Raw genomic sequence first — 13156 nt, forward strand, 5'->3', positions numbered from 1 at the left:
AAAAAACTAACACTTTTTTGAGCTTTGCTTGTAAATAACTCGAGATGCTGCAGGGATTCTGCTTTGATCTCTTTATGCTCTCTGCTGATTATCATGAAAGCTTTGCATTCCACCCAGTACAAAACAGTATACTGTACAACAGCCAGAGCTTTCTCAACAAGAAGCCTTAAAAGAGACTGTGTCCCAAGCGGGGGCATTTGTTCCTCTACAGGGCTGTTCAGTCCGAGAAGATGGAGATCTCTTTGCTTTTTCTATGTAATCACACAGGGGAAGAGAGGGGGATTTTCCAGCTTACTCTGCATCAATGATACGCTAGCCCCGGTCTCCCCCCTGCCGCCGTCTCCTTCCCTGCACATTAGCTGGAATGAAGCCTGCGTGCGGAGTGACCTGACCTTAATAATTAAGTGATGTCATCTCTTCCATTAGAGATACAGCACGGGGGCGGGGACCGCACAAACCCTGGTGGGAGAGGACAAGATATGGGGCACGCCCCAATTCTGATACAAGGCCACTACCGTAGTAGGCAACTTCTCAACAACCGTCGCTTCTGCTCGAGTATGAGTGGAGCGGGATGTTTCAGCACCTTGGACAGGTCTCCCGAAAGCACCTGCATTAAATTGCATCCTGCTACCTGCAGGTAAAGCTTCTGATTCCTAACGCCCATATTCAACCTGGCAACTCTCTCTGACCTAGCACAAAATAATCTACAGACAGTAGAGAGACGAAAAGGGAAGGATGACCCGCTCAGAAATGTAAATAACCCCTGATTAACATACCCCTCCCATGCCCCCCTTACCTGTTTCCATGTTGCTCTCTGCAAACTTCGTCACCTGGGACAGACACACAGTTGAGCCTGCAAACCTGGTGGCTGCTAGAGGCACCTCTCAACCCCGTCACATGGATTGGCTGGTCAAACCAGAAACAAGACCTCTCATAGGTCAGCGTAGCTGTCAGTTATTCACAGCACTTCCTCGTTGTATCTCTTGTGGAGGGAAGGGGGGAAACTCAGCAGGTGTGTTTCTGGACTTGTAACTAGCAGAGAAGATTGGAAGCAGCTCCAACAGAGAACATTATTAGGACTATCCATTTGTTCTGCAGTCAAAGTGAACAGGTAATGGCATGTGATTGCTGAAGAGGGATGTATCCCTCCAATTTAAAATGGCTTATGTTTGTTAATTACTGGAAGCAATTTTTCAGATATCAAAATACCCCACTGAGATTATTTTCTATGTTTTGATGCTTTTGTTGGGCTTTGTATCCTGCTTATGTGTCTTGTACGTTTATGATAATAAAAGGAGACATACTTTAGTAAGGTGTAGAGGAAACTCTGTACATCTGGTAAATTAACTTTACATTTGAAGAAGAGATTCCCATTTTGCATTAGTATATTTGCTGGGCAAAATTATCTAAAACATAATATTTATTATAGTCATTAACATCTAGTCCTAATAGGGTGGCCAAATGCAAAAGAAAGTGGGCGCTTAATAGTCCCTTTTAAGGATGTGGGTGGCGCTGTGGTCTAAACCACAGAGCCCTAGGGCTTGCCGATCAGAAGGTTGGCGGTTCGAATCCCCGCCACGGGGTGAGCTCCCATTGTTTGGTCCCAGCTCCTGCCAACCTAGCAGTTCGAAAGCACATCAAAGTGCAAGTAGATAAATAGGTACCGCTCCGGCGGGAAGGTAAACAGCATTTTCGTGCGCTGCTCTGGTCCGCCAGAAGCGGCTTAGTCATGCTGGCCACATGACCCGGAAGCTGTCTGTGGACAAATGCCGGCTCCCTCGGCCAGTAAAGCGAAATGAGTGCCACAACCCCAGAGTCGTCCACGACTGGACCTAACGGTCAGGGGCCCCTTTACCTTTAATAGTCCCTTTTAATAGTTAGGTCACCTGCACCTGCTGAAATACCCTCTTCTACCCTGCTGTATTGCAAGAGGCAGGAGCCCTGTTGTCTTTTGCACTTGGTGGAGGTGAAGTGATGACACTGGACTAAAGCACTTTCTGGTATGCAGGCAAGACTGAACAGAGGTAAATCCCAACCAGAGTAGCATAGAGTTTTATTGAATTAGTCCATATCAACAGAGAACAAAATAGAATACAATTAAAGACTGTGTAAAAGTAAAAACTGCATTTAAAACTCGACATGAAATGAAATGTTGTATTTGCTTTTGCTAAGACAACTAAACATTAAAACATTAAAAATAAAATAAAGTTAAATAGGGGAGAAGGACATCATACTAGTTTAGTTAGTCTGCTAACCCCCGAAATAAAACCTGCCAGGGAGATTAGTTCATGTACAAAACCTGCTAGTTGCCTGTCTCTGATAGGGTGGGCTTTCTCAGTTGATCATACAGATGCTCCTTGGACTTAAGAGAGGGGGATAGTCCAAGGAATGTGTGATTTGCTTGAAATTCTGGTTGGTGCAATAGGTAGATAGCTTTGCAACCCTCTCTTGTATAGAGGGCAGCTGCTTTTAGCTTCCCTCATGCGTGGGGGCACTTATGCTGCTCTCCCCATGATGTCAGGGTGCATTGGTGGTCCTAAGGCTGGTGGTGTTTTGCAGGTCTTGCAGTAAACTTCAAAGAGGCTAGCCACGGAGTGCATGCGGTAAAAGATGCCCAGTGGCAGGGAGATCTTGACCACGATGGCCCAGAGTGTGAAGCCATAGAAAGACTGCTCAATCTGGCTCACCAGGTGCGGGCGGGTCCCATAGGCATATAGAATCCACACCTAGTCAAACAAAGGAAACAGGGAAAGGAATAAAACCAACTTCAAACTGTTGGCACAACAGGTAGGTAGCCGTGTTGGTCTGATGTAGTTGAAACAAAATAAAAAAATTCCTTCCAGCAGCACCTTAAAGACCAACTAAGTTTTTTTTAATTTTGGTATGAGCTTTCGTGTGCATGCACACTTCTTCAGATACACTGAAGTAGAAGTCCCCAGATGCTTATATGTAGAGAAAGGGCACAAGTAGTCATTATTTTGGGGCAGCCACATCCTTTCAAGGCAGGGATGGGGAGTGTGTGGCCCTCCATATTCTGTTGTTATTGTTGAACTACAACTCCCACCAGCCCCATCCAGCATCTGGTGGGCCACCACTTCCCCATCCTTCCTGAAATGTTTCCTATACTTATTTAGCACTTGACGTGCCTAAAGGGCACATGGAAAAGCTACGTTGTCTAGGATATACACTTGTTCTTCCACTGGCCCCTGTTCTGCTTTCTCAAGCACATGAACAACAATCAGAAGTTTTCATGTGCCAGATTAGAAGGTGCTCTTTGAGCCAATCTACATGTTCAGAGAAAGAACATGGGGCAGCGCTCCATCACTCTTGTAGGTCAGAATGTGAGAGGTGCGTCACACAGCTATATCTCCCCTTCCCTTTGCGTGAACATAAACAAGCAGCAAGTCAGGAGTAAAGCTTGGTTAGAGCCTTTCTTTCTAAAACACCAGATTTTTTTTGTGGCGGCAGGAGGGGAGTGGAATTAAATTCTGAAGACAGGGGTAAAGTTCAGTTCCACTGCCTGGATTCTGAATTGGTACAGCCCCAGGAAAGTTGTAGCATTTGTGTGCCTCCTGAACACGTAGATCGGCCATTCTATAGATGAGGATGCTGTTCCGCTTCACCCAACTTTCTTTGGCAAGAGGATATGCTTTCTAAGCAGTGCCAGAATTCTTCAGTTATGTAAAAGAGGTCTTTGAAAATTTCTGTAAACATAACATTTTAAACAAGGATGATGCGTTATATTTTTAGATATGCTGTAAGCCACCCAGAGTGGCTGGGGAAACACAGCCAGATGGGTGGGCTATAAATAAAAAATATTATTATTATTATTTATTACATCTCTGTGATGCATTTTGTGGTTGGGATTTGGTGGGATTAGTACAGCAGGAACTCACTGAGTATACAGTACCACACATCTGCCTTGGGGCATAAATATATGGTTGTCTTTTGTAGATCACAAGGAGCATGTATGCTTCCAAGCATGGTTCAAAAACTCAAGCCTTGTTCTCACATACAGCAGATGAGGATGTAAATCAACTTCTGAACTATACCATTTCAAGTTTTCAAGAGGGAACTCACATGCTTGAATGAACCACCATTTAAAAAATAAAATAAAAATGTTTTCCTGCACATAGAAAACAAGGGAGAAGGGCGCTTCCCTAGCCTTCTCCCTGACGTGCTAGTTCTCTAGGTTCAGCTACCGTACTTTTGGTATGTTGAAGTTTTTAGTCATGAGCTTCCAGCTGCATTCTGACAATGTTCTGTCCCAGAACAGAGTTTTACCTCCTCATTTGCTGTCTGTGAGAACTAAGGCACAGCGGGATGTCATTTTGAGTAAACATGACTACATTGGAGCTATAGGCTGCATAGGAATCCTCCTCTATGTCACTGTTGTGCTGTTTCCTTAATACTGTTTGCAACAAAAAGGGGTGGGGGGGTTTACATAAAGGAGAAACTAACAAATGTGTACATTTTTTGAATCAGGAGAAAAGAATTTGTGATAGCAAAGCTTGACTCAGTGTTGCAAAGTACCAAATGCAGTTTGTTAAGTGACTAAAGTTACAAGCCAAATAACCATTTTATAAGTACCTATGTTAGCTTCCTTCTACTCCAACCATCAAATAGTATTGTGGCACCTTAAAGACAAACTAATTTTATTATAGCAGAACCTTTATGAAGAAGAATACACTTCATTAGATGCATCTGATGAAATGGTCTCTGATCCACATCTTGAAGGTGCCATAAGACTTTTTGTTGATTTTGGTGCCGTACTAATCCACTACTGCCCTCTACGGGTCACATGAATTCTCTCACTTGGAACACATTCAAGAACTGATTTTGCAAAGTTAGTTACTACAAATATTATTAGACAATTATTAGACAATTTTCCATTTCAGATTTTGCATGCTTGGAGCTCTAACATAATCAGCAACATTATGGCAAGATTAGTGCATGTAACATACTTTGTGGTGGTGGTGGTGGGGAGGTTTCAATAAGGAATTTAGTAGAGCAAACTGAAATTTGGCAATTCAGCCTAGAAGAGCTAAGGCAAATAAGTACTCCCTTTCTTTTGCTCTGCAGTATCTATCGTGGAATTTCATGGTGTAAAATAGGTTTCTAATGCTGCTTCTTATTTAAAGACTACAATATTGAATTAAGGGTGAATTAACTTTTAATATCTTTTTATACCTTGTCATTAAATATTTATGACATGTTTGTAATTTCTTTATGTAACCGATGTGTTGATGATAGTTTTAATCAATAATTATAATTTTTAAAACATTTTAGGAAATTGTGTCATTCTATGTTGGTGTATAACAGGGATCACCAACGTGGTGCTTGTGGGCACCAGTGTTCCTCTCAGTACCTACTGTGATGCCCACAAAAGGTCTCAGTAAACATCCTCTCAAAAATCCACAGTTCAAAGGAGACTATTTGCTCTTCTTGCTCAGTTCCTGATTGCATTGGCTCAGGAACACACTTACACACCACTCTTAAACATGCCCACAGTTCATTGGATTCTTGAATTGGACACACATCCTCTCATCTATTCTGAACATAGGAGAGGTGCAAACAGCTTCTCTCTGAGGGAGCCCTGGGATGGATGATAAAAAGGCACCTACATCAGCTACCTCATTAAAAAAAAGCTCCTTGCAGTTCTCTGTTCAGAAATCAACTGTTCTTGGTGAGCGAGTGCACAATGTTGCCTGATAAAAAGCAACTTTGCCAGCCACACCTGGGTGTAAGACAGTGTCCAATCCTGTAAGAACCTGTTTCCCATTCATGAGGTGGCTGGTAGTTGTGGACATGCCCATACCATTTTGCAGTTGTGTACCTCTTTCTGCTGTTTTAGATGTGGCAGCCATTTTGTGTCATCATGCCACATTCCCCACAGCAGCCATGTTGTGTTGCGCCACAACTTCAAGATAGCCATTTCATGACTGGTATCTGTGGCACTTTCTGGTATGTAATAACTTGGCCTGGGCCTTGTGAACACAAACCATTATTACTCCTACAGTGCACAAGTCTTCACTAGGCCTGGGCTAAGACCTGGCATGCTGACATAGATTGATCATATTATCAAAACTAAGCCAACAGAGACTACTGCCTCAATTGTGTCATGGACAGCTTGGTTCCTGGTTGCATGGGGTCTCCCTAGAAGCCCTTTCCACAAAATCCCCCACCCACTGCAATGTTGGTGCCACCTTTAGATCTGTTTTAAACCAAACCCAACTTACCGATATGTTGTAGAAAATGAGGAGAATTGAGATGTTTTGTAGGACCTTCCTTCTGATACTTTGTTTTTTAGGTTCTCTCTGAATGTGTGAAATCTGGAAGAGGGATGGGTCATCACCATGATCTGACAAGTGCATGGGCAGTTGATTTTCCAAACTGGCCATGATGTTGGTCACTGTATGGGTTTTGGAGTAAGGTCTATTGCCATCCTGTTCTGCAGGACCTCTGGAAATGGAAAAGATCCAGTTGGCAGCAGCAGAATTGCTGTTGTCTTGGCCATCTGGCTCTTGAGGGAGGCTCGAGTACAAAGCTTCAGTAATGAAGAGATTCTGCCCCAATATCTGGATGGTCTTGCAGAGGGAGAAGCAGAAGTCCAGGAGGTGGAGGCCACCATTGGTATGAAGAAATAAGATGGCAACCAAAGAGAAGATGGATACCATGAGGGGACCACAGGAGCTGCCCAGAAGCAAGGTGACGTCTAAGTTTCTTACCACGCTCTTGTCAGAAGGGAGAGCCGCAGATTTTTTCTTCATTCTGTAGGTGGCAATGCCAATCAAAGTTGCCAGGAACATGGCAGACAACAGCACAGAGTTGAAGATGTAGTATGTCCGTAGGGCTTCAGGAATGGTGTGGGGAGACTTGGCAAGCACTCCAAAGGAGATCATCACCCCAAATGTCGCTGAAATGGCCAAGGCCCCCAGCACTAGCCCCACAAAAGCCCCACTGAGATGGAAGTGTGCCTTGTGAGTGAGCTGGGGCTTTTGGCTGGGGCTTTGCCGCCCCGTGTTCTTCCAGATGATGTACAGCATTGTAGAGGAGAAGAGACTGAACTCAATGTTGAAGGGATGCAGGTAGGCGGCCCCTTCTGAAAAGATGTGGCAAAGGCTGGTGGTACAGATGCAGTTGTTGGTGTGGGAACCACCTGTAGGAAGAATAGGACGCTTGTGCTAGAAGATGGATATACAGGTGAAACTCAGAAAATTAGAATATCGTCGAAAAGTGCATTTATTTTAGTAACGTAGCTTAAAAGGTGAAACCAATATATGCAAAGCAAGATATGTCAAGCCTTTATTTGTTGTCATTGTAATTATTTGTTGGGTCAAATTATAAATGGAATGTAATTAATGAAATGTAATAGCGATCTTTATTTTTGTTTATTTTTGTATTATTGTAACTATTTGTTTTATTACTGTGGAATTTCCAAAAGAAAGCATTTGTAAAAAATAATAAGTTGCATTACTGAAATAAATGCACTTTTCGACGATATTATAATTTTCTAAGTTTCACCTGTATGTTTAGCAGAGGAACAACAGAAAATGTTGTGTGGCAACTTCTAAATGAAAAAGAGGACAATTCTATCTGCTTAGGTCACACCCACAGCAAATATTTAAAGCATTCTTACACCACTTTAACACTCATGGAGAATCCTAGGAACTGTAGTTTGTTAAGGGTGCTGGGAATTGTAGCTTGGTGAGGTCAGCACTACAGTTCCCAGGATTGTTTGGGGGAAGCCTGACTGTTAAAATGGTATTAAGAGCACTTTTTGGTGTGGCTGTGCCCTGTGTGCAGTTGAGAAACCACACACAGTTCTTTTCCACCGGCTCATATAAGACCAGCACAAACAGTTGGGCCTGGTGAGCACTCAATGTTCCCATCCCCTATAGTTATAATCCGTAGGTTGGCATCTGATTTTATTCTGCTCGAAATTCGATTTTTAAGCTGTATTTTAATCAATTATTTGATTTATGTTTTTAATGTATCATACTTTGATATTGGCTGCCCTGAGCCTGGTCCTGGCCGGGGAGGGCGGGGTATAAATAAAATTATTATTATTATTACTATTACTATTACTATTACCTGCTTTCTTCATCCAATCATGACAACTGTGGGAAGGGGAGCTGCAGGCTAACTGTATCTGTAAATAATTTCTTACTACTGAATTTGGAGGATGGGGTGCTTCAGAGGAATGGCATGAGATGGAACAGTGTGTATAGGAAGCCCAGTGATTGTGGGGTCGATGGTTAAAGCATGGATGGGAAATGGCTCAATCTAGGGGGAAACTCAGGTGGAGTGTTAGGGCTTTGCAGCATTGGGGAAGGGATGCAAATGAGAAATATGGGGTGCGGCAGCTGCAGAGCTGCATTCTACAGGGGGCCTCTCCTTATGTTATTGAAGCCAAATATTTCCTCATATGCTGGGCTGAGTCTCAGCAGTTTCCCAGTCCTAGCATGAGGGGCTCAGGAGTAAATGGCAAAGTAAGGGGGCACATCTTCTGGAAAGAAGGCTAGAGAATGGATGTGAATGCTCAGAGAACATACATTACTGGGCTACCATATGTGTATAGTGAGTAAGATAGCAAGTAAATAGAAGCCCCTTATATAGGGTTGCTATACGTCCGGAATTTCCTGGACATATCCGGAATACCACATTCGTCAGCAGCGCCTGGGCGGAAATAGGCCAAATGTCCAGGAAAATCCGGACATATGGCAGCTTATGTTGACAGCTTTACAACTTTGCTGTCCGGATTTCCACTGTTTGAAATATGGCATCCCTACCCTTGGATTCAACCCCTGCCTTCGGTCACTTTGAAAGACTTAGTTCCAAAGTTTGTCACTGCTCAAGCCAAGGCATTTGTAGACCTCTCTTTGAGAGCTCCCTCCCCAAATGAGAAGGACGGTTTGTACCATGGGGGCCCTGTGAAGTCTCTCCCTTGTGAGCATCATAAAATTCTTCCAGCTGCTTCATGGACTCATCCAGCACCACACTCATCCATAGGAGCACATTGGTGGCCAGAGTGTGCATCAGCCCAAACCTAGAAGCCACAGGGAGAAAGGAGGAAGGGGATAAATGAAAGATCTCTGCACTTCACCCTTCCCTACTCAATTTGGTTCATAGTTAGATAGGGGCTCCCTGGCCCCAATCCAAACATCCCTCCCATGCATTATTAGCATTTTCGTAGCCGTTTCATGCCAAAAACCTGACTCGCTTTTCCCTGCATGGTTGCCTCATCTGCTACATTCAGATTCTCCCAGGCATCCTCATCTTTGCCAGAGGCAGAATCTTCATATTACTGGTACCCAATGCAAACCCTCCTGTGGCGTCATGGGTCAGCACATCTGCTTGTTAATTGGAAGGTGAGCAGTTCAAGCCCTTTCAGGGACAGCTGCAGGCAAAAGATTCCTGCATTGCAGGGGGTTAGACTAGATGGCCCTTGGGGTCTCTTCCAACTCTATGTCTCTGATTCTCTGTGATTCTAATTACATCCAGTGCAGTGCTAAGTAAGTGCCCTAGCAGTGCAAGGATTACTGTTTGTGCAACAGGACTTTCCTTCCCTGCCTGTGCACCCCTTAAATATATTCTGGACTTTCTTCCACCCCTCTGGAGCACATTTAGGGAAAGGGGTGAAGAGGAGGAGAGAAAGTTCTGCAGTGCAAACAGCAGCCTTCGTGCTGATGGGATGCTTTCATTTATTGCATTTTTATCCCATCTTTGAAGAAAGATGGATGAAATAATAAAGAATCCCATGGGTTAGAAAGGACTGCACTCCTTTGAAGTTCAAACCTTGGACCAGTGTGTATGCCTGTTGCTGTTCAGGTTGCTTATTTTACATAACACAAGAGAATACACATACCTATTTAGATGCTGGTGTTCCTGTATGCAAACTTTAGCATTAAACAACAGCACTGAGACCTGTAAGAAGGGAAGGCAGGTGCCAGGGGTGGGGAAAGAGACAGAAGACCACATCGCCATTTGCCACTAATAGTATAAACCAGTCTTCCCCAACCTGGTGCGCTCTGCATTTATTGGACTCCCAACTCCTAACCAGGAAGGTCAGTGGCCAGGGATGATGGAAGTTGTAGTCCAACAACATTTGGAGGGCACTAGCTTGGCTACCGTTGCTGAAAGCCAACTAGGTTTGGGAAGCCTGGCACGAACTGTTCCTCCAGTGCTCTGAAATTTTACCTAATGCCCTGCATCTTTAACAGTAGTGAATATTTTGCAAGGAGAAAGAACACAGTGGAGAAAAGCAGAAGGGGCTGGGATCCTAGATGTGTGGCAGAAAAGGAAGGAGAATAGCTAACTCCTCTAAGGCTGATCCTGCCTGTGCTGTGGCATCCCCACCAAATATCTGACCACATTTGACCTCACCTGGATGATGGTAAAAACAGCCTGCACAACAGGGAAGGTGGTGATGAGCATGGAGGCGCAGTGCTGCAGCTCGTAGCAATACCCCAAGGAGAGGCAGTCCAGAACCAAGGTGGCCAGTGCAAAGAGAGCGAGACCGCCTGCCATGACAAGACAGCATGGTCACCACAAATGCGGTACAGAAAGCAGGCACTCTGATAATTTATTCAGGAAGCAGGAGGGGGCAGGAGGTTCATTCATGATATTAAGTGCCAAGACGATGGGACCAGAGAGAGAGCAAGGGGAGCAGCCTTCCTGCTGATGAAGGAAAGCATCTGCATCCTGACAGTTCCACCCTGTCAATTCCAAAGTGAGTCCCCAAGTGCCTTTCTCCACTGACCCATAAGGCTACAGATTAAAACAACAACAACATGAGCTGCAGGGGAAGGGGAATTGTGAAACAAGACTGAGAAATCTGTGGTTTCACGGAAGTCCCCACCCTCGCCAATCATTGCAATGCTAATAGGGGTAGGCCACTGATGCGAGTGGTTGTTTGTGTGAGAACAAATTGGCTGATATAACCAGTGCTTTTTTCTTTCTTTCTTAAAAAGTGTTTAGGGGTACTCTCATTTTGACTCAAGAAAATCACCACTTTATAGTTCAAATCAGGGAAAATAAATACAGTAAATTGACAGAGTACAGAGATTCACAAAATGGTTAGGGGTATGCGTCCCCCCCCCGAAAAAAAGCACTGGATATAACAATAGGCTCTCTGTCTCTCTGAAATGAGATGAAGTACAAGTCAAGCTAATAGCAGAGTGGACTGAAATTCTGAAATATCTTCTGGTTGGCTTGGATCTGTCAGACACCAGCAGATCCAAGAACCACATTTTCTCTGCAGGATTCAACTGTAATGGTGTCTTGTGTGTCACAGCTCCTCTAGTGCACTTGCCTGAGTCCCCTTTTAAGAGAAATGCCAAAACCTTGGAAGGGCAAGGAGGTTTCATTGCTAGGGATGGTCTTCGTTGTTTGAAGGATTGCACCTTTTGCTTTGGCATGAGCATTTTGCAATGGATCCTATCTTTGTTAACATCTCTACCTTTTAGCCAGCTTGCTCCTGCCTGGTGATCCTGGTGCCTTTTCAGTTGCTTGTTGCGGGAAGAGCGGCAGCCAAACCAGAGCATCCAGATGCAGGAAGAGATCATGAGCGCCTCCAGGAAAGCATGGACGTTGCGGCTCTGGGAGCTGTGCTGGTGCATCTCAGCAAGGAGCACCGCACTGCCCACAAATGTCAGAAGCACCAAATAGAGGAGGGAAAGCAGGGAACTGGAGAGCATGGTAGATGCCATGGCTAAGCAGGGTCTTTTTGCTGGGTATCTGCAGTGCAGCAAGGTACAGCTCAGCATTACAGGGAATATAACTGTAGACAGAAATAGACTCGAGAGAGAAAGGTCAGGAACACACATCCTATGCACCATGCTATATAACTACCGGTATGTGGATCTTATAACATAGAGACATGCACACAGCTCAATACGAGGGCTGTGATAGTGCATGCATTCTCTTCAGCCTGCCCAGTGTATGAATCCAAATGACTAAATTTTTGAACTGGCAGTGCTTTTCAACATTTTATCCCAGGCGTCAGCAAACTTTTTCAGCAGGGGGCCAGTCCACTGTCCCTCAGACCTTGTGGGGGGGGGCGGATTATATATATATATATATATATATATATATATATATATATATATATATATATTGGGGGTGGGATGAACAAATTTGTATGCCCTACAAATAACCCAGAGATGCATTTTAAATGAAAGCACACATTCTAGGCTACTCCTGTAAAAAATACCAGGCAGGCCCCACAAATAGCCCAAAGGTGCATTTTAAATAAAAGGACTCATTCTACTCATGTAAAAACACGCTGATTCCCAGACCGCCCGGGGGCCGGATTTAGAAGGCAGTTGGGCTGGATCCAGCCCCCGGGCCTTAGTTTGCCTACCCATGGTTTATCCCATGGTGGTCCACTGCCAGGCTGCACAGCTTCCAAAGGAGAATGTTAGGATGTTAGAGTTGGTTCCTTGTTCTGCATTTGATTCAGCTACAGCCGTAGTGTGGGAAAGCTCTGGGCAATTTAACACCTTTGCAGTATAAAAATAAGCCGCCACAGATCGTATACATCCATGTCACCAGGAGAATGTGCCCTAGCTGCGTGACTAGCCCACAGCTTCTGTCATGAAGAGGAAAATCCCAGGAACAAAGAGCTCATCCGGCCTGGTGCTCAGTGCCATGGAATCTGTCTTCCACAAATGGTTAACAACGCAATGCTTCCTAACCATGTTTATTCAGAACGAAATCCTACTGCATTAAGTAGGGTGTGATCCCAGGCTGTATCGTTAGGATTGCAGCCTAAATCACCCGCCTCCACCCTCCTCTGCAGTCATATACTACATATAAACATTCCCTTCCAATGTCAAGTCATAGTTACGCTCTGCAATATGTATGAGAGATATATGGGCACAACAGTAAATGTTTTTGGAGGGCATGGATTTGAATTTTAGATTGGTGGGGGTCAGACTTAGGGGGCTAATCAATAAACTCTTCTCTTGTTAGGCTTTCCATGAACCCCATCTGCCTAGCGTACAGCCCTTCATATGCTGTAACGCAATTGCAAAATCAAGCTTTGGGCCAAAAACACAAAGTGAGGAATGTGAGGCTCGCTAACATGGGCTGGATCAGAGGAGTCAGAAGATTGTTATTGTGTCCTGCAACACAGGTGCTTTTCTTGGAAGCA

At 44.4% G+C, this 13156-nt stretch overlaps 1 protein-coding gene across 1 annotated transcript; it reads right to left on the bottom strand.

The window, feature by feature from the left end:
* Positions 1-2495: 2495 nt before the first annotated feature.
* Positions 2496-11711, bottom strand: LOC118093887 (proton channel OTOP1-like). Its single transcript, XM_035133718.3, has 6 exons — positions 11462-11711; positions 10387-10523; positions 9869-9927; positions 8922-9049; positions 6240-7159; positions 2496-2726 (listed from the first exon to the last, which is right to left on the bottom strand). Exons 1-6 carry the CDS (start codon positions 11709-11711, stop codon positions 2496-2498), a joined length of 1725 nt encoding a protein of 574 aa, XP_034989609.3.
* Between the last annotated feature and the right edge of the window lie 1445 nt (positions 11712-13156).

Source organism: Zootoca vivipara, chromosome 5 (genome assembly GCF_965207765.1).
Source record: "Zootoca vivipara chromosome 5, rZooViv2.hap1.1, whole genome shotgun sequence".
NCBI lineage: Eukaryota > Metazoa > Chordata > Lepidosauria > Squamata > Lacertidae > Zootoca > Zootoca vivipara.